The sequence below is a fragment of the Acanthopagrus latus genome, chromosome 9, assembly GCF_904848185.1.
Source record: "Acanthopagrus latus isolate v.2019 chromosome 9, fAcaLat1.1, whole genome shotgun sequence".
Lineage (NCBI taxonomy): Eukaryota > Metazoa > Chordata > Actinopteri > Spariformes > Sparidae > Acanthopagrus > Acanthopagrus latus.
In genome coordinates, this window is record NC_051047.1 from 3,257,157 (window position 1) to 3,280,678 (window position 23,522).

Below are 23,522 nucleotides of genomic sequence, written 5' to 3' on the forward strand. Positions count from 1 at the left end.
GTGAAACAATATTTGCTGCTCAATGTGTCTTGAACTGCATGTTTGGCCTCTGCACTTCTCCCCTGGACTTTGATGCCCCACACTGACAACCTCATACAGAAGAAATCTCCATCCTGAGCAGAAAGTGATCCACTTCAGCAGACTTGTACTGTCTGAGGAGTGGTACCTTCTGGGACTGTTTACTGTTGGCATTATTGTAATTCAAATGTGTTAAATTGATCCAGCAGCACTGTTGGAGGTCAGAGGTCCAGTTAATTTAAATATATACATAGAATATATACTATACTACTAGAATAACACTCAGTAGAGTGCATACCTCTGCCAAGGACCAACAGTCCCCTTTAAGGCTTAATTGGTTGTCACAGTAAAAAGTCTGGAAACATATGCAGACTGGAGACAGAGACGATGCGAACAGTGTCCAAGAGTTTGGAGACTGAGTTGGAGACAAACACAGCTTTCCCTAGCTGCTAGCCATTAGCTAAACTGTAACAACACATAGAACAAACTAACATTATTCAGACACACTAACCATTCTGAAACATCCTGCTGCTGCAGCGCAGTCTGTACTTCTTCAAGAGCCTCTCCTTCTGGGTCCCATTCTGGATCAAACTGGTACGGTTGACCGCCAGCATCTCAGCGAGCCATAGCAATACATCCACCATAAACATTAGCGCCTGTTAGCGCTAGTGGCATCCTCTCTCTCTGAGAGGGGTGTTTAGCAGGCAAGGTAGGCATTGACAGATGGAGCTCAATAGCATTTAAAGGTTCAGGCACAGAAACAGCCTGCTCTCAGTAGAGCTCACTTGAGCGAGTTTTAGACAGCTGAAATTCAGGACCTCGGATGGGTTGAGGGCAATGCATTTTGAATACAGCATTGTTGGACGTCTGACAGCTGTGTGAAATTGATGAAAAACAGCATAATATAGGACCTTTAAAAAATTTAAGATCACCAAATCTGGGGCGCTGTTTAGTGCTGCGCTGTTTGGTAGAGCAGGCGTCCCATGTGTATATCCTCGATGCAGGGGCCCCAGGTTTGTGTCTCGGCCTGGGACCCTTAAATCTAGGATCTGCATTAAATTGTACTCACTATATATACATATATATATATATATATATATATATATATATATATATATATATATATATATATATATATATATATATTATCAATGTCCATGAGTTAGATGATTTTTAGTGCAATCCAGCCAATAAACCACACTGGTGAAAAGATATCCTCCTTGGTGGAGGTAAAAATCTGTACACTTTTCTCTGTGTCCAGGTAACATGAGGTGCTATCCCATTCAACATAGAGTTTGGAGCCCTTACACACTTACTCAGACACTAACAGATAAGGTAAAAGTCTGAGAGTTCAGCGCTGATGGTTTAGGAGGACATTGAAACTGGACCGTTGTGGTTAATGAGAATTCATAATGGTTTAATGTCTTTGGCATTTTGTCAGTCATATCACGACTCATAACAGCCTTTCTTTATTGTTCAAGTACTGTGAGGATTTTCTTAAGCATCCTAGAGCACTACAAAGAGCCTAACGAGCCATTACAGGCGGTAATTGTTCTGAACAAAGCACAGGAAACCTGCCATAGGATCCAGATGATTGAAGTGATTCATGTGCTGCAGTGAATAATACTGAAGAACTGGCCGTCTTTGGTCTGAAGGGTGAAAGAATTAAAACCTCGGCCCACACACACTCAAGCTGTTTGATTTCCTTATGTTGAAGAAAAGCTCTCAATGTGCAGAAAGAGATGACTATGGAAAAAGCGTGGCTTTCAGGCTCACATACAAACACAGCTACACACAGGAAAATGTAAAACAGACACAAGCTCCTGCAGGTGTGCAGCACTTTTATAGTCGGAATCCATGCAGCCAAATGCACGCTGAATGCACAGGCACTTTTCACCGCATGTTAACGAAACGGTTCAGCTGACACGATGCCAAACAAACACACTGTGAGATTCCTGTCAATTTTCTGACTGCTAAATTTCAGCTGACTCAACCTTCACCCTGTCTTCCTTCACGTCCCCTTTGTTACTTGCAAGGCGACATTGAAAGGCTGAGAAACGGTCGCCTTTTCTGTTACGGTTTCCGTAAGCTTCCCCATGAGAGACATTTACATGTTAAGATTGTTTTCACACGCGTCACTGAAAGCCCAACAGCCTTTGCTGTCGTGTAACTTAAAGCTGAGTTCTTGCGTCGATGCAGACTCGAGATATCATCTGACAGTTTAAGTCTTGTGAAGAAAAAGAAAAAAAAACTGTGAAGAACTCGCACCAAAAACACTCCAAATAAATTTAAGCTTAACAAAAGCATAATCAACCAGTACAATGCAGGTGCGAACGAGGCTTTGAATTTTCAGTTTCAAGAGTTGTTCGGTAAGCCACGACCCAGTTATCGCAGGAGGGCTATATTTAGCAAGTGCATGGATCATGAAGATTATCTCAGTTCTGAAAATGACTCATGTTTGACACAGAAAAGCTGCTGTTGGTATCCATTTAATCATATGGCCACACAGTTCTATGGCTTCCTGTAGCAGACTTGACCACCGTTTGTGAAAAGGCTCTGCTGGTGGGAGCGTATGTGTGTTGAGAGCTGATATCAGGGCTTCCACACTCTCTTCCTGTAATGAGGCCTGACTAACCCACAGCATCCTGCTAAACACTCGACAGGGGAATGTCGTTAGAGCGACCAGTATGGCGTTTTGCTTCCAGTTTACTAAGCTGGAGTCTTCTTACTCTAATGGCTGGACTAAGACTGGATCAGCCCTCCACTTCTGTCATCCTGCAGACTTCTCTCCATCTTCCCCTCTGTGAACACGATTATGCCAGAGCTCCAGTTTCTGTTTACCGTCCCTCCTCTTCAGTGTTATCACTGTTATCATCATCAGCATCCTAATTTGGCAGTGCCGCACTCTGCACATGCTTGATGTCTTGGAACACCTCTTGGTGGTGAATGTTCAGACACAACAACAGCAGACTGGCGTGGTGTGCTGGGCTGATTTGAATGGTAGTTAAATGAATTTAAGATGAATTTACTTATTCACATGAATTTGGGTGTGGAGTCAACATACTTCTTTACTTCGAATTGGGTTTTCACGAGGCTCAAGTTAAAAATGGGGTAACACACCGTCATATGATCAGCTGCCTTAAACATCATGTTAAAGTTAATCTGGCCATGTGGTCTACATCTGGCTTGTGTGACAACGCAAGTTATGACGGCCCTGTTGCAGAGAACCTCTGATGTTGACAGTTGATTTAGCAAAGTGAGTGACATTAAGGCAGCTTTAGCTGATATATTTATGTGACCTACTGTAGACTACATGCTCAGCAGGAAACAGCACACAAACACAGACACGCTCTAAATGAATGATAATGTTGCTCCATAACCGCAGGACGTGTAAATGAGGTTAAACGTAATTAATTAACATGTGCCCAAGTCTGATCAAACCTTAGTGAAAGCATCAGCTCATCATAAAACAAAACTAGTAATTATTGTTTAAGCCACTGACCAAAGATGTGCCAGTTCAGAATTAACATATTTTTCTATACAATACAACTATAGTCGAAAGAAGAATACCATCGCTATGTTTAGCTGTCTTTCATCATCAGATGAACTCTGAATTTTATAATCATAGGTGTGACTCCCTACCAGCCAATACTCCTGATTTTTTTGTGATTCTGAAACTGTAAAATCTCCTGATAAGCTCCTGATGTTGTAGTGATGCGGATCAAATGGGTGTTTCTAAGTTGTTCTCAGTGTGGGATGTGTGTCGTGGTAACTGGTGAACCGACCCAGTGGCAGAGTAGAGCAGAGTGAATGCTCATCATCCTGCCTCATGTGTCTCATTCAAGCCCTCCTCTCTGCTCATCGTGCTGCTGATAATAAAGACCCTAGAAGAAGTAGTATGCTTCCAAATTTCCCTCTCCTTGGTGTGAGACCCCTTTTATTGACACTTGCCATTTTTTGAAACAAAACACTACACCTGGTGTCCTAAGTCAGTTTTGATACAGGCGGAGCGCTGTAATGAACATTATGTACTGTTTCTCTGCGTCTCTTTCTTTCTTAACACTCAGCGGCTCTGTGAGTCACTGACACCAACCAAACCACAGCACTGAGGAAGCAGATTGGAGGAGGCTCACGCAACTCACTGTCCTTTTGGCCAGGTTTGTAGTCGCTCGCTTCTTGTTGAATTAAAAGCTGGAGAGAAACCTTAAAGGAATTCTAATTTTAGGAGACACGTCATCTGTTTACCAGCAGTATTAGTTGTGATGATTGATACCACTCCCCTATCTAGGCGTGTTTCCATCCAGCTATTTTTATGCACACATTTCAAATGAAGCACAGACAGTTTGATGACAAATATGTTTTTTTTTCCAAAAGGCTTCATGCTTGGCTGATGTAGGAAAAGTGGGTGTATCGATAAAAACAAAATACGAAACAGTGCAATGGAATCAACTCAGCAAATTTATCATGACTTGAAACATCTGAGTCAGCCATCCACTGTAATTTCCACTCCACTGAAGAGATAAAAACGGTGACACATTAAAAGATCAGGTCTGTGTGAACAGGCCTGAACATTAATCTCAGACTCCTGAAAAAGTTGGTATTTCCCCCAGACGGCTCGGGTTTTGCTGGGTTCCTGTCCCAGAGTGCTCCGCGAACATCTCATCTTCTTCTCCTCACGTTGTTTTCCTATGATTTGTGTCTTGTTTCACAGTTATGTACGTAGAAAACAATAGTTTGCTGTGTACTGCCGTTTACAGAAGACAGGTGATGTTGTTCAAAGTGGGACAAATTACAGGTAAATAGTAGGTCATACATAATAAGTGGATCAGTCACAGGACTGTGAGGATGGGGTTCAGTGACTTTCATTTCTATACTGAGCAATTATTTTCAGTTTTCAGGCGTTCTTCGATTAGGTTTAGGCAACAAAACTATGTAGTTAAGTTTGGAAAAAGGAAAAGAAGTTTATACATCTATATATATATATATATACAGATATATATATATATATATATATATATATATATATATATGTGCTCAGTGGTGCTGCTAGTGCTGCTAAGAGGATTACCTTTGGACAGAGTGAGGCTAGCTATTTCCTCCTCCAAACTATGGCTCGTGAACGGTTATTCTGTAGATGAATACAAGAAAAGAATCATGGTTCGCGGTAAAAGCAGACAAACACATACTGAGGACACAGGCTCAGAACTGATGCTTATCAAGTCATCTGCTCATAGTATCTGTAGCTATCTCTCCCCCTCGCTCTCTCAGTCTGTCATGGTGCTGCTCTTTGTCGTGCGCCCCAGTGACGTCATAGTTGCTGGGCAACCTCGTGAGCAAAACAGAATCCCTCTCTGTGCAGAGGGGAGGCCCCGTACGCTCCCTCTGTCACACACTCACAGTATATACATATACATCTCCCCTTTGTTCCCTTTGAGTCAGTAACATCACTGAAGCTATGCTGCCCATTAGTACATGTCACCTTCCATGTATACCACGAGTGAAGAGATCAGCTGGTAAAGGAGAGGGGAAGGATATTAATCTGGAAAGTAAGAACACTGCTTCACTTTTAAAGCCTGGTCGATAATGTAACAGGAGAAAAGGGAGGGTTTCAGGATAAGGCTGGTGATTTGCTTCATTCTGACTGGACCAAAAGCAATAATGAATTGATCATATTGTAGTAACAAGGACTGCCTGCACCATAAATCACCATTGCTCAAAATTAGGACACAGAGGTCGTGTCCATGAGTTAACATAATCGTTGTAAAGCTACAGATTTTAAAGGTTGTTGTTTTTTTTTTCAAATTCAACATATTTAAATTATGACCAATTAATAAAACAAATTTAAATCATTCTTTTGGCCCAGAATTGTATTTTATGAGGAGACGGCATTGGAATAGAATAGAGTGTCATGCGTGGAAATTAAATTTTCAGACAACACAACTGAACAACACAACTGAATGATTGAAATAAAGATAATTGGAGATCTTCCGTTCCTGGTACTTCGAACACCTCGTCTGCTATGGTGAATAATGTCTAACTGTTGACTTGTGCTTTTATTATTATGAAGATGGCCACTCTTCATTTTCAGTCGCTCCCATAGTAAACCTTTCTGGAGCCTTAAATACTGTGGCTGAACCTAGTCCAAATGCACTGCTAACGCTCGGTCTGAGTAACATTGACTAACTACAGCAGTGATCAGTAAACCTGCAGTTTCTTACTTTGCGGGTGACTCGGTTACATTTCATATCAACACACATTTTGAGCCACTCAGACAATTACTGTTATGGCACCATAATGTAACAAAAAAAATTATAAAACACAAGTAACAGAAGCAACAACCAAATGTTCAATTTGAAACCAACTGCTGGTGGCAGGGCAGCTTCAGACAGCTTAGGGAAGTCAGACGGTATTAAGAGATAGCTTTCTAGATGTCTGTCTCATGACACCAATACATCTCAGTCCTCTATGCAAACTGGCTACAATGACTCTAACCACAGTCAAATCATGACCATCTGTTCTCACGTAACACTCTATTTCAAAATAGTCAGGTTTTCTTGTCAAAATGAGTCAAGTCTTTTCAGTATGGTTAATGGATAGGTGAAGTTTATGTTGTTACTTAAAGGGGCACTATGTAGTTTGGGAGAAGAAATTAAGTCCCACAAATTTAAACATTTACATAATAAACAAGGTGATAATACAAACTTGTGCAACTTGGACAATTCTTTTTTTTCCAGAACTGAATGAACGATTTGTTCTCAGAGGAAAATAAGGTCCCAGAACACTGTTTAAAGCTAGTAAGGTGGCAGGGTCCACCACATATAAAGAAAGTAAAACATAAAGAAGTTGTGTTGTCCTTTCAGGTCGGTATGTTTATTCAGGTTATTCAGTCATGAAAAGAGAGTTTATTTACTAAATTTGTTTGGGAATTTAAAAAGAAAATCAGTCAATGAAGATCTTTCTTTCTTTTCTGATTAAAGTTTCTCCCCCCAAACTACATAGTGCATCTTTAATGAGTTTACTTTTAAAAAAAAAAAAAAAAAAGACAAAGGATAAGTGATTATACATAATGAATTAATGAATGATGAATTACAATTCATACCATACACCATCTGTACTATATGAATAAAAAAATAACTGTTTAATTAAAAATATTGGCTAATATTGGTTATCTTTTTCCAAAAATCCATAGATCTAAACCCTCTCTGTGCCTACAAAGAAGCAATAAACGCATCCAAAAAACACACTGACATAAACTGACTCATGTAACCCAGTTGCTGAAGGGGGCAATCTTAAGTGAACCAGTCTGAACTTTAACAGTGTTTTCGATCAGTGGAATCTAAAAATAATCTGTTGTTATTACCACGGTGAATTTCACCCATGCTTTAGCCTTTTGTTTCTTGGAACTATGTGTACTCTGGCATCAGCTCCGGCTTCATGTCCAGCACGGGCCAGGATCCAAGATAGACCACAACATGCTTTTTTTGTTTTTGTTTTTACAATAGAGACCTGTTCTTTTAATTATTTCTCAACAACAATTAGATGTGTAAGAGTTTTTTATAATGAAACATTTTGACAGAGAAGCACAATTGCAACTCACAACTCTGATGACTCATCCCAGTTTGCCAGCCTGAACAAAACGAGCCAGGGTCCAGGCACTGACATAGCAAACGCTAGTCTTATTGTTATTAATTGCACCAGCGCTTTGCTGACACATCAAAATCTGTCACTAAAAAGACCTAAAGCCATGGCCTTTATGTCATTATGTATTATGTACATATACATATATTTCTCACCGAGAGTAAAATAAGAAATTTGACACAGTTTTTTTTTTATCCAATTACATGAATTATTTTGAATAAAAATAATTTTCAGTAAGAGAATAACTGAATTTTAGCAAAAGAAATCTGTTCTGCACTCAGTCAATAAGTGTGCATGTTTACTATTATTAATCTAAGCCTACAATAATAACTTAACTCGGTTATGTAAAAATCCTTGTGTGCTTCAGTTTTCCCGCACTCCTGCTCCACCTAATGTCATCCTGCTGATAGGTGCACCAGATCGGAAAATGGACATTTTATGACACATGTACTTTCCTGTTGTTAAAGGGTGAGCTGTTTTGAGGGTAACACCTGTCCCTAACATCACACTGGCGTCTTAAACAGCATCGCAGTAGAAACATTTAAATAAATGTCCATGCAGTCAGATCTAAATGTTAGAATGTTGTCAACATACTAGAATACTACAATATCACGTTAACTTCCAACGTGAAATTGCTGTGACGTGATTCTGATGAAGGGTTAAAGGGTTGGTTCGCCCGATTACAGGAAAGAAAACAACATATTTTTTTGTGGGGGTGACAGCATCAAAATGTCAAATGTAAAAGACTCTTCTAGATCAGTGGATCACAGAAGCTGTTGACACCACATGTGTTCTCATGTTGTTTGTCCTGAGTATCTCAGACACATTTTGTTGGCCAAGTTACCTTCGTCAAGGTTTAGGTAAACAATTTTGTTTAAAGCATCTGATGTTAAAGAAAAAGGACCTGGTTGTGTCTACATGGATAATTGACATTTCTTGTCATAAACTAACAGTGAGTTTCCCCTGAGAGAGAGCTCGGTGGTGAAACCATGTGTGTTTTGACATGAAAATAAATTACTATATCGTGCACTAAATTAAAAACTATAAATTCAGTCCAGTGATTAAACTATGCCGCTGTCTTGCACAGTCCAAGCACCATTTCCCTCACCGAGCTGTTTCAGCTCCTCAGTGTTCAGATGCTCCATCACTCTCCACCTCCATTTCTGCTGTAAATCTCTTTCTGTTCACATTATGCTGTCAACTTCACTGTCTCTTTCTCTCCCGCCTCTTCCTCCTCAACCAATCGCCCCCTCTGTCTTTAAAATGACTTTGAGATGTTACAGATGTTTCTGTTATGACTACTGATGTAAAGCTTTTCATACATTGTATGTTTTATGCACGGTCCAGAGAATGTTGATGATCACCACAATTTATTTCTTGCTGTTTTCTCTCCCCTCTTTTACTCTCTTTTTCTTCTCCTCTTTCCATCTCTCTCTCTCTCTCTCTCTCCCTCTCCTCAGGTCAGGAAAGGCGTGTTGTATTGCAGACCTGCTGAGAAACTTTGTGCTATCTCCCAGACATGAGAAGCAGTTAGTTACTGTGGAAGACAGTCTCCGCACATCTTTTTGCTTTTGTTTTGTGGCATTCAGTGTGACAAATTAAATATTTGGAGCACCTCAGCAATATTCTATACTTGAAAGCAACAACCCCTGGCCTCAGCTTAACACTTGAAAACCCCTACTCAGTTGTACATTCATCATCTTTCCAATTTTCTGCCTCCAGCAGTACCTCATGTGGCCTCAGTTATTTCAACTCTCCACCTCCTGTGTGCTCACAAGGTGCTTATTATAGAGGCAGAGATGACATGCCCAAAGCTCTTTGCCTCAGTCTTATTAAACAGGTTGACCCACGGATAACCATCAAGCCCGTTAGCACGCTCGTGGACGGACACACTCCCACAGACAGAGCCCTGCCCCCTGGCTTCAGGCAGTATGGGAGACCGAGGCTGGGTATGTCTGAGCCCAGCTGAGTTTGCCCAGCTGCAACAATACAGCGAGTGTGAGTACCCATGTGTCTCAATCTGGGGTTTCCACATTTGATGATGAGTTTCTGTGTGCATCTTTGTGTGTGTGTGTGTGTGTGTGTGTGTGTGTGTGTGTGTGTGTGTGTGTGTGTGTACAACTGATACTGCTCAAATGGTTTGTCAAACTAAATAATGTGGTATAAATTCTATAGCTTGCCAAAGGCTTTATGCAAATCAAATTCAAAAGAGGGAATCAATGGTTTTCAAGTATGCAGGGCCACAAGCCGCAAATGTCCTGAATAAGACATACAGTATGAAGCACTACTCAGGCTAATCAAGAAATGAACTACCTAGAATGGCTCTCAGTAGAGTGAATACCACTGCTGAGGCCCAACAGTCCCTTACATCAAACTGTCAGACACCTGGTTATACCTCAAGTTCTATGCATTCATTCTGAGAAAAGAGGAAAAATGCCTCTTCTGGTAATGTTTAGGAAACAGTGAAAAGATTCCTGTCTGAGTCCCTTTATCCCAATCCACATCAAAAGTTGATGGGGTCTATTCTGGGCTGGGACCGGTCCTCCATACAATTTTCATGGAAATCTGTCTAGTGTTTTGTGTCATTTTACTGACAAACCAACCAGCCTACAAACAAACAGACACAGGTGAAAACAATATGTGCTTGGTCAAAGTCATAATGTATCCAATTAAATTCAAATGTATTGGTTAAAGATGGGGTTGGTACATTTGTAGAAACCAGCAAGAGTAAGCAACATTTTGTCTCCAGAGGAAAAAAATCACACTCCTTCCTTGCATGTACACTGCCTGACCACCATGATGTGTTATTGACCTGAATCAGACACAGCTGCTTAGCCTTGCTCCCAATTTTGCCCTGTGGCCACTTGCAGTATTGCAGAGAAAAACAATTCCACTGTGGCCCAAAAGATGATGTTTTAAGCTATATTCATAAAACTTTCCTTGGACTAGGAAAAAGCAATGTAAAAATCTGTGATGTCACCACAATGTAAAATCTACAGAGTGATGTAGTAATGAGTCCAAAAACCAAGGAATCAATTAGCATTTTTGCATATCGGTAGTAAGTTTTTAAATTGTTTTTTGGTTAAATTCCTTAAATAAGGTCTGGCTTTAGATAGTCACAATCTTGTTCTAAGTCACAAAGTACATTGTTAAATGTCCCACAATAAAAAGCATTTCATTTATTGATTGCTCTAGAGATGAGAAGAGATATTCTACAAGGCGTTATTCTACAGATATGGAATAACTAACCAACCTGTGCTTTAAGGATTTTTTTTTTTCCTTTATCTATTTACTGCTTTCTTTTTCTGATTGTCATGGTCCAAATATCTATTCATTTCACATAACTAGCTTATCATTTTCATCTTTTTTTTTCTTTTTTTTGTGCTTTAATGATAATGAGCATGTTCCACTTTGTGCTATACCAGTGGTTCTCAGTGGGGGCAGCACCGCCTCCCAGGGGGAGTTTGGAGAACGTCAGGAGGGCTGGAAGCAATACTTTAGAAAGGGAGGCATTTAGCAAACTTGGGAGGAGTTTGCGAGTTTACACCAGAAATTTGCAACAAGAGGAGATTGAAATTTGCAGTCTGCAGCATTTATAAAGCATTCCTGCTTCAGTCAATACATCGAGAGGGTGTATGGTTTTTATGACAAAATGACTTGCAGTGCACCTTTAAGTATATGACAGAGTAATATATGTTATAAATGAAATATCATATGACTAATTCAATACAAATTTGAGATAATGTATATGAACAATAGCAAGAAGATAATAATCCTGATTAAACAGGAGCGGAGCGTGCGAAATATAGTAGAAGCACAGAGCGGGTTTTAATCCAAAGGCCAGAGTGATGGTTCCGTTTCACTCCAGTTCTGTTCCGATACCTCTCTCCACGAGTCTAGGGCATGCACAAGTCCACACAGACTCACGTGTGCCTTCAAGGATTAGCCTACATCAGAGGTCATATGTTGAGAGAAAAGTAAGCAGACAGGTCATATAGATGCAAAATGTCAGGGATTGCTCCATCTGTTAAATTTGAGCGAGCGTGGAGCGATTTCACCGGAGCTGAATGAAATTTTAGGTGAGCGGAGAGCGGTCTTCGAGTGGAGCTGTCTGGTGTAACTCTGAGCAATGGAGGGAAGCAGCGAACACACATGTAAGCAAGGAGCGGAAATTCTCGCCGCTCAGCTCCGCTCACATGCTCTGCTCTACACTGGGCAAAAAAAGGTTCAGAACCACTGTCCTGGACAAAGTCTTCTAACGACTGCTTAATACTAAAGGAATTGAAGAAAGACCTGTCATTTTCTGTCTCACTTTTCTGTTTGTATTCAATTTCCATCAGTACATTAGTGACATTTGTTTTCTCCTGGTATTTCTTATGGTTCCAGGTACGAAAGTATTCTAAAATCAAAAGGAGAGCAAACACTGGCTCAGGACTTCAGTCCGGATGATTCGTGTCACATTATTATTCCATGTGTTTCCAGGATGCCACTTATTAGCCTGCTGGATGAGCCTTGTGGCTATCATTTCCCTCACTAGCAACCACATTTGTTAGTCAAAAGAGCATCCGTCTTCTCGTGCCTGGTGGATTCTGCCTGTCATGATGGTGGATGAATAGAGTGTGACTCTCTCACGCAAGCTATTCCATGGAGGAATAACACAATCATGTATAAATCATTGTTTGTAGACCTTAGATGTAAAACCTCAACAGGTCATTATGTCAGATTGATGCTTGTCATTATGATGCTTGAATTGCTAGTTTGTTTTTTCTAGTGTCAGTGGCAAAGATGTGCAGGGATCATGTGGAAAAGTCAAGATATTCAGCTTACAGAAAATCGCGCAGCGGGCAGCAACTTGGGTTGGGTGGTATTTTACAGATTTTATTGGTGTTAATGGACACCACCTGCCCTCTGTTGGCACAACTATACACAATTTACAGCATAAATTCTGCTGAACTTTTGCTGAGAAGCTAATCCGCTCTTAGGTTTGTGTGTTTGATGTCTTTCCAAAGCCACTCAATGATGCTGTATTTGGTCTTACCTGTGGGAAGGCTCTCAAGGGCCACTCATGACTGGCAGCTTGACAGCGAGTGGAATGAAAAGTATTTGTGTGCCTTTGTTGCAAAAGTGTTTCTTCGTGTCAAGTGATCTAATTTATCATATTTTGGGTACATTTCTGAAAAAAAAAAGTTTTTACCCTAGAAACAAATGTCCTGCAAATGCAAAAATAAAATCTTAACATCACTTCTCACCAGTTAACCTACACTGGGAACACTCCCAATTATACTTGATGAGAACTTTGTGTAGTGTATTGTGTGTGTGTGTGTGTTTTTGCTCCCTCCAAAGGCCACCAGTGACAACAATGAGCACCTTTCCACACTTAAACTTGACGAGCAACACAACAGTGATTTAAAGCAGTAGTCTTTGTGTCTTACATAGACAGCGAGCATTCACTTCAGAAAGCCATGAACAGTTATGTAAAAAAAACAACATTTACAAGTTGAAAATGTATTAACTTAATTTGTCTGGGTAGCCTAAAGACAAAATGTCATAGTTTACCTGCAGTTGATGACTGTCTGAGGAGAAGGTCTTTGTTTGAGTCTCTGAGATTTCTGTTTTGCTCGTCCTAGACTGACACACACAAAAAAGCTTCACTGTTCAAAACAAAGTTAACTGAAATGCTGACGTTTTTAAAAAAAAATATTTTTTATTGCGGGCAGAGTTTACTGGCTGCTCACGAATTTGTGAGACTTGCCACTCCCAAAGCAGTGAGCAAGAAGTGGTGGAGGTGACGATGTAGCATGATTTGTTGGCTTCAGATAGATCTCCTCTATAACTGTGCACAGGAGAGGACACCCAAATAGTCTAGGCTAATTCTCACCTTGTCCGGGTCGCTGATGCTGTGGTGTAGCAGGGCTTTGGTTTACAGCCCAGGTTGGAGAAGGGATTGGAGTGTGAATAGAAACATGACAAATGTGCGCAGTGGGAAGGCCCCTGCAGGCTGGGAAGGTCTCATTTTTAACTGATAGTGAGGAGATGAAAGACAGGAAGGCTTGTGTGTCACCAGCCAATCAATCCAGGACGTAACGCAGGATACTAGCTGTTTGTGTCTAGAGATAGCGGTGCATGACGGAGCAATACTTTCAGGTTAAAGGGCTTGTGTCATTAATAAGCTATATAATCGAATGAACTGAAACAATTCGTTTATTTAATTGATCCCAACCATTTTGCTAATTGATTAACTGGTAATTGAGTCATTTTTCAATATTTAACGATTCTAGTTTCTCAGACGTCGTGTGATGGAGTTTCTTTGTGTTGTATGATAGTGTCATATGATATGTATTTGTTTTGGACTGTTGCTGGTGGACAAGACAAAGGAGGGGCGTCTTCACATTTGATAGACATAGCAACTTATTTAAATCAAGAAAATAATCAGCAAGTGAATCGATGGTGAAATGATCATTATATGCAGCCTTAATGTAATCAATCAGAGCTGAAGCAGTTTGTTGATGAATTTATTAGTCGATCAACAGAAGTGAATCAAAAACAATTTAGAAAATTGCTTGATCATTTAAGTTATCTACCGAGCTGAGATGCCAAACAGTCGCCAGTTCTCGCTTTACAGTTATAAAGATGTGCTGGAGCGACGATGTTTCACAGTTTGATAATACACTTTGTTGTCCACATCAGTGCACTGAAACAGTACACTTCACTGGAACTGTAATAATTGTTAATTTCTCCAAGTATATTTTTCTGAGTTACAGGGTAGGGTTCTACATATCAGCACATATCAAAGAACAGATGCACAGAACCAGATCTCTCATGTCTGTGATCGGTCAACACCAGCTGATAATGTCCATCTATCAATCAGCCAGGCTCTAAATGTCATGAGTATTTCTCACTATGTACTGACATTTTACAGGATAATGATTAACAAAAAAAAAAAATATGTAAAGATACTCTGATTGTGGGAATAAACTAAACAACTAAACAGCACACACTCCTCTGGGGCTTTTTTTGACAATGCTTTTCATAAGGCAGTGTGGTCATGATTATTTCAGTGTTGAATAATTGCCAAGTTCTTTGATTGTTTGAAAATAGTGGAAAACACCTGTAACAATTTTTTCCGAGGTGAAACCATCACAATTTTTTTGTTCTTGTTTTTTTTTAAAGGGACCGTCCACCCAAAAATGAATTTTAGGTCATCATCTACTCACCTACGTGCTAATGGAAAGTCTGGTGAAGATTCATAGTCCACAGTTATTTCTGGAGCTTGTGAACCCACGCTTTTATCTCAGCAGCTGAAGATGCTGGCTGAAAAAAGGGTTTACAGTCATTTCAGGTCAATTCAGTAGGCTTTCAGAGAATGGGAAGTTACAGATTCAGTTCAGTTAAAGATTTTAATTTGAAATTATATAAAAAAGGAAAGTAATCTTCATTTTTATGGTTTCATAACTGCTGCTTTTTGTGTGTGTTGTGGGGGGTGTAATGTCTGTGACCTGAGTGCATCTGACTGTGATGTTCTTTACGTGCTTGCAGATCACTAACCGCACTGTGTGCACAGCTAATGCTCCAGAGCAGACGGCTCTTTATTTGCACACTGGGTGTTCTCTTATCAAGTTTCCCATCTTACCTGAAAGCGGTACACTGCTCCATCCCTCTCCCTCTCCCTGTTTGCCTCCTTCTGTCATTGTGGACATCTAATGCAGGACAGAAATAGGAAAGCTTTACAGGCGGCAAAGCTGCTGCTGAGCACTAAAAATAATGAAGTGAAGTGTCGTCCGTAGTTGATTATGAGCACTGACGTGACCGGTGAAATCAGGTCTTGAGCGTGTGCATGCATAAGTGAGTGTGGTAATGATGGAAGTGGGGCGATCCACCCATGCATTTGTCCCTGTAATTGTTTGACAGATGATCATCATGGGAGGAGGTCATCACGGTCAGTGTTCTGGACGGAGGCTCTGTGACGTGTGCGTGTGTGTGTTTGTGTGTGTGTGTGGCTGTGTGTGTGTGTTTGTGCACGGATATGGGATCAGCATCTAAAAGTGAGAAAGACACCACGCGCCCTTTTACTTTTCGTTAACATGGTGACTCACAGGCTCAGCTCAACTGATGCAGCACTTCCTGGTACAGATGAGTTTATATCATGGGATGCTGCATGTTTACTCAGGTTAGGAGACAATTCTATCCAAGGGAACATTTCCACTCAACAAATTTGATAAAATAAAAAAGTGTTTAAAGCTGGATGTGCCTTCTTTAAGGGCCTGTGGCAGCCACAGTTATTGAATATTCATCTTTTAATGGTCACAGCATTTGATGAATTGATTGCTGTCCAGATCTTAAGAGATTTTCTAGAAATAGAATTGAATATACCTCTTGATTAATTCACCATCCGTTCCTTTAAGGAAATGTACTCACACACAGCATGGTTGGGCTCCTTTGCTTGAAAGGATGTTGCAAGGTTGAATGAGTCAAGTGTATCAAACCAATGTGCTGAAGTAAATGTAATAACAAAATTCCATATTTCTGTTTCCTACTCAGACTCCTCAAAGAAGCTGAAGGATGTGCTCGAGGAGTTTCACGGTGAAGGAGTCCTTTCCAAATACAATCCAGAGCAGGTGTGTCCACAGCACAGTTCCAGTCTCCGTTATCCTTCATCCACTTCTGTCTTTTTTGTCATATTCTGGTTAATATTTGGTGTCGTTCTGACACAGCTACTGTCTGTGCGTACGCAAACACATGGTGTGACTTTTTCGGAAGCTTGTTGAGTTCCTCTGATTCATTGTGATATCAAGCACCCGAATGATTAGTCAATACCCATTTTTAGATAGAGGCTGTGGTGGAGACACACCCTCAGCATCAACTTTAGCGCCTGACGTCAGCAGATCAGCTCCCAGCTGGGCTGTAGACGTCGAGGCTGCAGGAGTTGGTGCAGACTGCTTAATACCCTCATTTGAACTTTGGACAGTGTCACTAATTTCTTGTCTTTTATTTTTAGCTATGACTCTCATATCTCCCCTTGTTCTCTCTCTCTCTAAACATGCTGTACTACCCACCTCAAGTTGACTTGCTGAGAGCTCGTGAACTAAATCATTTACTGCAAGTTAATCCGTTTTCAGTGTGTGTGTAAAACATACAAGGGGTGTGTTTGAGCAGATCTACCACAGTTTAGTTTTGCCTAATCACCGTTCTGTTTTTTGTCTCTGTCGGGTCATGATATACAGGCAGTTCTGTCAGCCAGGCACAGTTCTACACGGACTGATCTGACTGACTCGCTCACTCAACGGAGGCAAAGTTTTGCTTGCAGAATCTGACAAAACACTCCACATAAACTTTATATTCAAAGACAAATATTAACATTCTTTTGATTTTTCAGGGAAATACCAAGTTTTTAGGGAGTCCTGTCCATAATCAGGAATTAAAGGACTCCATGTCATCTATTTATTTTTGTTAAAGGACACCGCGTTAAGCATTGTCTCTTAATTCAACAATAAACTAAACATTTTGTAAAAAAAATCAAAGTATTTTTCACCATAGCAAATGACATTAAAGGTCTCATATTATGAAAAACACATTTTCTCTGGTCTCTACATATGTAAACATATTCTCTGGTCCTCCCTGAGCCCACCAACTCCCAGAATGAGGAAAAGAAGTGACTCCTGCATGGTCTCTGCAGCCCACCCACTGGTAACACAGCGCTCCTACAGGCTGTTCAGATTCAGCTCAGTCATTTTCATAGACATGCCTCCTCTGCGCGGTGATAGGAGAAATCCGAGAGGGGGGCGTCCATCCCTGAGGTCAAGCTCAGTGTGTCCAGTGGTAAGACAGCAGTGTTTCGCAATGTCGTCATTCAGAGTTAGACACGCAAATTACTCTGTTGTTGGTTGTAAAAATCAACATCAGTGCCCATATTCTGTCCCAGCTACAGAACAACTGACAGTGGTTGCGTTTCATTTTTAACAACAACGTGCCGGCTGCGGTTCATGTTAGCTTGTATGTGTGTGCTAACCACTTCACATTAGACTGCTTTGAGTCTCAGTACAAAGCTGGCTTTGCCTCGACACTGACCCTCGTAAAAGGATCAGTCCCAACCATACCGGACCCAGCAACTGCACCTGAGCCACAGGTAAGTGTTGCTGCGGTTTTGATGGTATTTACAGTTGCCTACGAGTGGTGAAGTCAGCTGGAAATTGGTTAACCAGTTAGCTCCACTTCGGTCCGCTATGCAGTGACATTTGAATTGAGTTTAATGTCAATGATATTACGATGGAGCTTTGTTGTCACAGTAAAAAGTCTGGAAACGTGCAGACTGGAGACAGAGACGATGCGAACAGTGTCCAAGAGTTTGGAGACTGTGTTGGAAACAAACACAGCTTTCGCTAGCTGTTAGCCATTAGCTACGTGGTAGTAACTGTAACAACACATGGAACAAATTAACATTATTCAAACACACTAACCATTCTGAAACGTCCTGCTGCAGCCGCAGAGTCTGTACTTCTTCAAGAGCCTCTCCCTCTGGGTCCCATTCTGGGTCAAACTGGTATGGCTGAACCATCTCGGCGAGCCATACCTAGACACATACACACACACACACACACACATACATATATATATATAACATTAGCGCATGCTACCGCTAGCGCAAGTGGCATCCTCACCCTAAGAGGGGTGTTTAGCAGGCAAGGCAAGCATTGAGGGACGGAGCTCATTAGCATTTAAAGGTGCAGGCACAGAAACAGCCTGCTCTCAGGAGAGCTCACTTGAGCAACTTTAAGACAGCTGAAATTCAGGACCACAGATGGGTTTGGGGCAATGAATATTGAATTCAGTGTTGTTGGACCTCTGACAGCTGTGTGAAATTGATGAAAAAAAGTATAATATGGGACCTTTAAATCACCATTTTCTGTATAGAAGCATATTCTCTTTATACCCACAGAAGGTACACTGGCCTTTAGCATGCTGCAGTATCAGGCTTCAGGATACATTTTCTCTTCGACCACATAAAAACATAAATATACGTTTTTGTGAAACTGTATTTGTTGATCATAAGCATATGTTAGTAGGAAATGACGGCTTAACGTTTAAACTTAACAACTTTAAACTTAACATGTGCTGCTAAAATACCATAGTCATACAGGACTCTGCTGCTCACTGGCTGCCAGCAGCTAACTAGCTCTTCTACTACCTGTATTAGTACAAATTTTCAGTGCCTTCATGGTTTAAACAGTACAACATTTTTGCAAGGTCCTGTCAGCCAGCCACTTGTGACTGAGGGGATAGATGGACCATTAGGGCTGGTGTTGAGAAACCAGTCAGTGATTGTAACTATTTCTGACACAGGGCTGTGGAGAGACATAATTACGGTAACAGCATGAGAAGACGCACTCCGTTGTAGTCGCACTTGTCAGAAGTAGTCAGTGCAGTGCAGTTCATCATTTTGGATTGTCTGTCATATAAGTACATTTTCTGTCATCCCTGGAGTGAGGGAAACTCACTCTGTTCAGAGGAACACAAAGTGTGAAACAGTAAACTGCATTTTAATGTGACAACACAAGCTGAGTACAGTTTGAAGGTTAAAGCACTTTGAGTTTGGAGTTACAGACACGTTCTGTGTGTGTATTTTACCAGTCTTCTGTCAGAGATGAAGGTAACTGGGTACAAGCAGTGAGCATGTGTTTAGTACAAGTACTGTACTGGCTTTAGGGCACAAAGACCACAGTATAAAGACTGACACAGCTGAGCCTGGGACTCAGATAATTTCGCAAATTCTGCATCTTATTCACTTTTTCTTATTGCTGTTTATACTTTTAATTTGGTTTTTAAACCTATTTTTTTTTTTTTTTTTTTTTTTATAGATGTCAATAAAGTGACATCTTGATCAGAGCACCCAAAAATTTTACATGCTTTTACAGGAAAGACAAAATGGTGCACTGATGACAAATTCACACTTGTTATGTGCATTAATTTAATGTGTGTGTGTGTGTGTGTCTGGGGGTAAATGACAACTGTGCTCGGCTCAAATGTTTCTGTGTTCACATCCACTTCCTTCCCCTCAGTATTGCTGCCCTCTCCTCTTGCTCCTCTGCCTCTTCATTATTACCTCCACCCTGCTGTAGCGCCCCTCAGTATTTGTGATGACATGACTAACAGCCCGACTGGACGTTTGGCGCCATAGGAACCGGACTTCATGTTCATGTGGTCTTTTAAAGACCACACTGTCACCTGGCGCCACGATGACCACCGTGGCCCTGCTTTTGCCATCCATCATTGTGTGTGTGTTCGTGTGTGTGTACCTCCAATGACTCATCAGTCCATTGTGCAGCTGTAGTGAAATCTTATTTTTAGCCAAAGTGTGGCCCTGCCTACTCAGAAGGAGTTTTTAAAACTGATTACGAGGACAGTGGATGAGAACAATGAACAATGACTGACACTTTTAGCTTTCTCCAATGAACAGATTAGCAAACAAACAGTAGCACCATAGTGTAATCTTCAGTGATTGATGAGTGACTGAGAGGCTGGCAGCAGCTGTACAATACACCCACAGGGTTTCCCTTCACCACAGTTAAAGTCTCCACCAGGCATGCCTATGTCATCGAGCTCTAGTATGTTTTTGTAGCTTAGTTCACAAGTTCCACGTAGAAATCTTATTTTGAGGCCAGTTACTGATTTGAGTGTTTCTGTTTCAGTTTCCCTTTAAGAAAAAAAACCCTTTAACATTTAGTCAGAAATGATAATCCTTCAAGTACGTTTACTACACCCAGGAAGTTCTTATCCTCTGTGTTCATGTCTGGTCCGCTCCTTCTCAAGTGAACTACATTCACATTTCTTCACTCTGATAACGGTGGTCTGCCAGTCTGGGATCTAGTCAGGACAGTAGACGGTAGTCCTGCCTTGTCATGCCAAACCAAAGTCAATCAAATCATTCTGACAGGCATGCCAAAATGAGAAAGATTAAATGAACCATGTAAATGTGTCATAGCTGCCCGTGGGAGATATTTACAGACTGGAAGCTCACAGGGAAAATAATCGTGGCTTATACTCATGGGTAAAAATGTTTTCCGGAGGGATGAAGTTAAGTTGACTTACACTCAAGGAAGTCCATCAAAATATGAGCACAGCTCTTTATATTTAATGATTTCAAATATAGTACGTTTGTGGTATAGTATGTGAACGGACTGCGTGTGTGTGTGTGTGTTTGTATGAGAATATTTGTCTGAACTGGCTTTGCTGCACGATGCACAGCAAATTAAAGCCTCATGGTTTGTTTGGCCAAATAAGGAGAAGAGAGTGATATGAATAATGCCTGGCTGGCTTTGGGAGCACTCAGGGTTAGGTCAACACTGTCTAGCTGCGGGAGGATCCTCATCACGGTGTGTTCTTCTCTGATGGGCGTCAGTTACAGCTGCTTCAAACCTGCTGAGCAGAAGCAAATTAGAAGCATATTTCCACTAAGTCCTGACGTGTAACAGGGATCAGCTTCACTTTGTCCTATTTTGGTGTGAACTAAATGTTCCCTGAGAGGAAAGAGGCTTGTCCATACTGCTTGAATATGCTTGCTGAGTTTATTTGCGTTAACTTGCACCAATTATGTTCAGTCACCAAGAGGAGGACCACATAGAACTCAGGGTTCATGATTTTCCAATCCCTGATTTGATTCGATGTTACCTTCTTTCAGGATTGGATCATTTTGATGGTAGAGTGACTTATTATTGGGGGAACGGTGTCTTAATGGCTTGCGTTTGCATTGGGAGAGATGCGTAATGCTTTATGGCACAACGTCATACACCACCACCTATGCCAGTGGAATTGGATCATTTTTTTTCTACAGAATTTCCCTTGTGATGGACAGCTTCACTTGTTGCCTAATGACTAACTGTTTTCTAACTGTAGGTGCCATTTGCTAGTTAACTCATTTAACAAACCTTGGATTAGTATTGACAGCAGTGGTGTTGCCAACTGTGCCAGCGATAAATTACATTCCAGCATAATTCGGCTTGAATGCCCTGACAACTCGTCATTTACATTTTCAAATTATTGGAGTATTGGAGTAGTACGACAGCTAGAATCAGATTCTAAATCATGACACCCCTCCCTAGAACTGATCTAACAAACATCACTGGCACAGGCAATTCTTTCAGCCATTTAGAACAGTCAGCACCATATCATCCTCTGATGAAATGACGGTTAATGTAGCCTGGTACATTCACTCAAAACAATTCATGGACACGCACCAGATTCGCGTTTTGATTTGTTTGTTTTTTTGTAGACTTTCAAAAGTTCACCAGAAATTCGCTTGATATCTTATCTTGACGTGACTGGAATATCTTTTTATTTTGCACTTTTGGATAACAAAGTCACCATGGGTTTCAGAACTCCTTTTCTTTTCTTTTTTTCAATTTTGTGTCAGCGAGTGATCATTCTGGTCTCCAGCCTCACCACCACTAACATATTCATTGAAGATCTTACCTCACACAGAGTAGCTAACCCCTTCTCTTCTTCTACCCACTCCTCCCTCGCTCTTTCCTCCTTCCTCCCTTCTTTCCTCTCCATTGTTCCTACTGTTAAACAGAAGCAAGACGTTCTCAACCAAGTAAGCCTCCGCCCGGCAGACTCTGCATGCTGTGTGGTGTCTGTGTCAGCAGACTGCATGCACATTCTGTCCACTACCATAACATAACCAGCCTGATCCGCTACAGATGGTCTGTCACCCTGCCAGAAGGGAAAAGGTCAAAGTTCATGGGGTCGTCGAGTTGAGTGGAGTGGAGTGCTACTATGCACCCGCCACATGACTGTGTGAGGGGCAGCTGGGGGGGGGATGTACAGGACGTAAATGGGAGGAGCATCACATATCCAGCATCATGGCTCAGAATGGTTAATATGACATGTTTTGCTGTTTTTATTTCATTTCTTTATATCGTTCGGTTTTCTTTTAAGCCATCAGGCCTCACAGGGGGTTTTGTGTGGGTGCAGCTTCCAGCAGCTCCGTTCTGCTCCTGACCTTAATGAGAGATTCTGTGGTGGCCAGTTGCTCAGACAGAATTGAACATTTTACAGACCTTCAAAGCCATAACATGAAATATATTGAGAACGTTTTTTTTTCCCCTTTTAATGGCTTCAAACCATGTCATCATCAAGCTGATCATCTGAGACAATGCTGGCCCGTCACCAACGACGCTGCAGACCTTCATTTCAGGGCAGATCGGCTTGAAGCAAAATGTCCATCACATTTTTTCTCTTTCATTGTTATAACGTATTAACTCTCCATCTGTGGTCGGTGTGATCTTCAGATTTCAGATTCATAAGCGTACCTCAATTATTCTGTTAACCTATTTGCTCTTTCCTCTCCCATGCAGCCAATTGATTATGAGGGCTTCCAGCTCTTCATGGCCACTTACCTGGAGAATGACATCCCAGAGGAGCTGTGTCAGCACCTCTTCACCTCCTTCAAGAGCAAGACAGGAGGCTGCTCTCCTGATCAGTCTCGAGCCGGAGCAAGCTTACTGGGTAGGCTGTTTCCATCAGCATGGTTGCTTTCTTTTTAATTATCATAACCTTCCACGAGCATGCCAGATAAAAGCAAAGCATAATTTGGACCATTCGACATAAGAAGTGTTTTCTGAATTACTTTTTTGGGTTAAGAACAAAGACTCACCGGCTTGCTTCTTAATTTCCTGTCATGCAGGTGCGGATCAGAAGCCTTAGTCTAGGTCGCGGCGGTTGTGTTGTCACCAACACGCAGCACAGAGCATTTGATCAGTTGGCCATTTTTACAATCAGTATGTTTGATGTTTTTGTCAACACCCAGAAAAAAAAAAAAAAACCTTCAGAGACTACAACAGATCAAAGTACTGGTCTCTGTTCATAGTGTT

The 23,522-nt window shown here is 41.1% G+C and overlaps 1 protein-coding gene across 3 annotated transcripts in view; it reads left to right on the forward strand.

Annotated features, from left to right (window-relative positions):
- The window catches only part of LOC119026113 (diacylglycerol kinase beta), a 121,333-nt gene that overhangs the window by 5,627 nt on the left and 92,184 nt on the right, over positions 1-23,522 (forward strand). For 2 of the 3 annotated variants that reach the window (XM_037110228.1, XM_037110230.1), the window contains exons 2-5: positions 9,117-9,654; positions 16,195-16,271; positions 22,223-22,243; positions 23,007-23,157. In XM_037110228.1, coding sequence (XP_036966123.1) covers positions 9,588-9,654; positions 16,195-16,271; positions 22,223-22,243; positions 23,007-23,157 — 316 coding nt within the window. In that variant the 5' untranslated portion in view covers positions 9,117-9,587. The remainder of the gene's footprint in view (positions 1-9,116; positions 9,655-16,194; positions 16,272-22,222; positions 22,244-23,006; positions 23,158-23,522) is intronic. The other variant, XM_037110229.1, reaches the window with a different exon arrangement.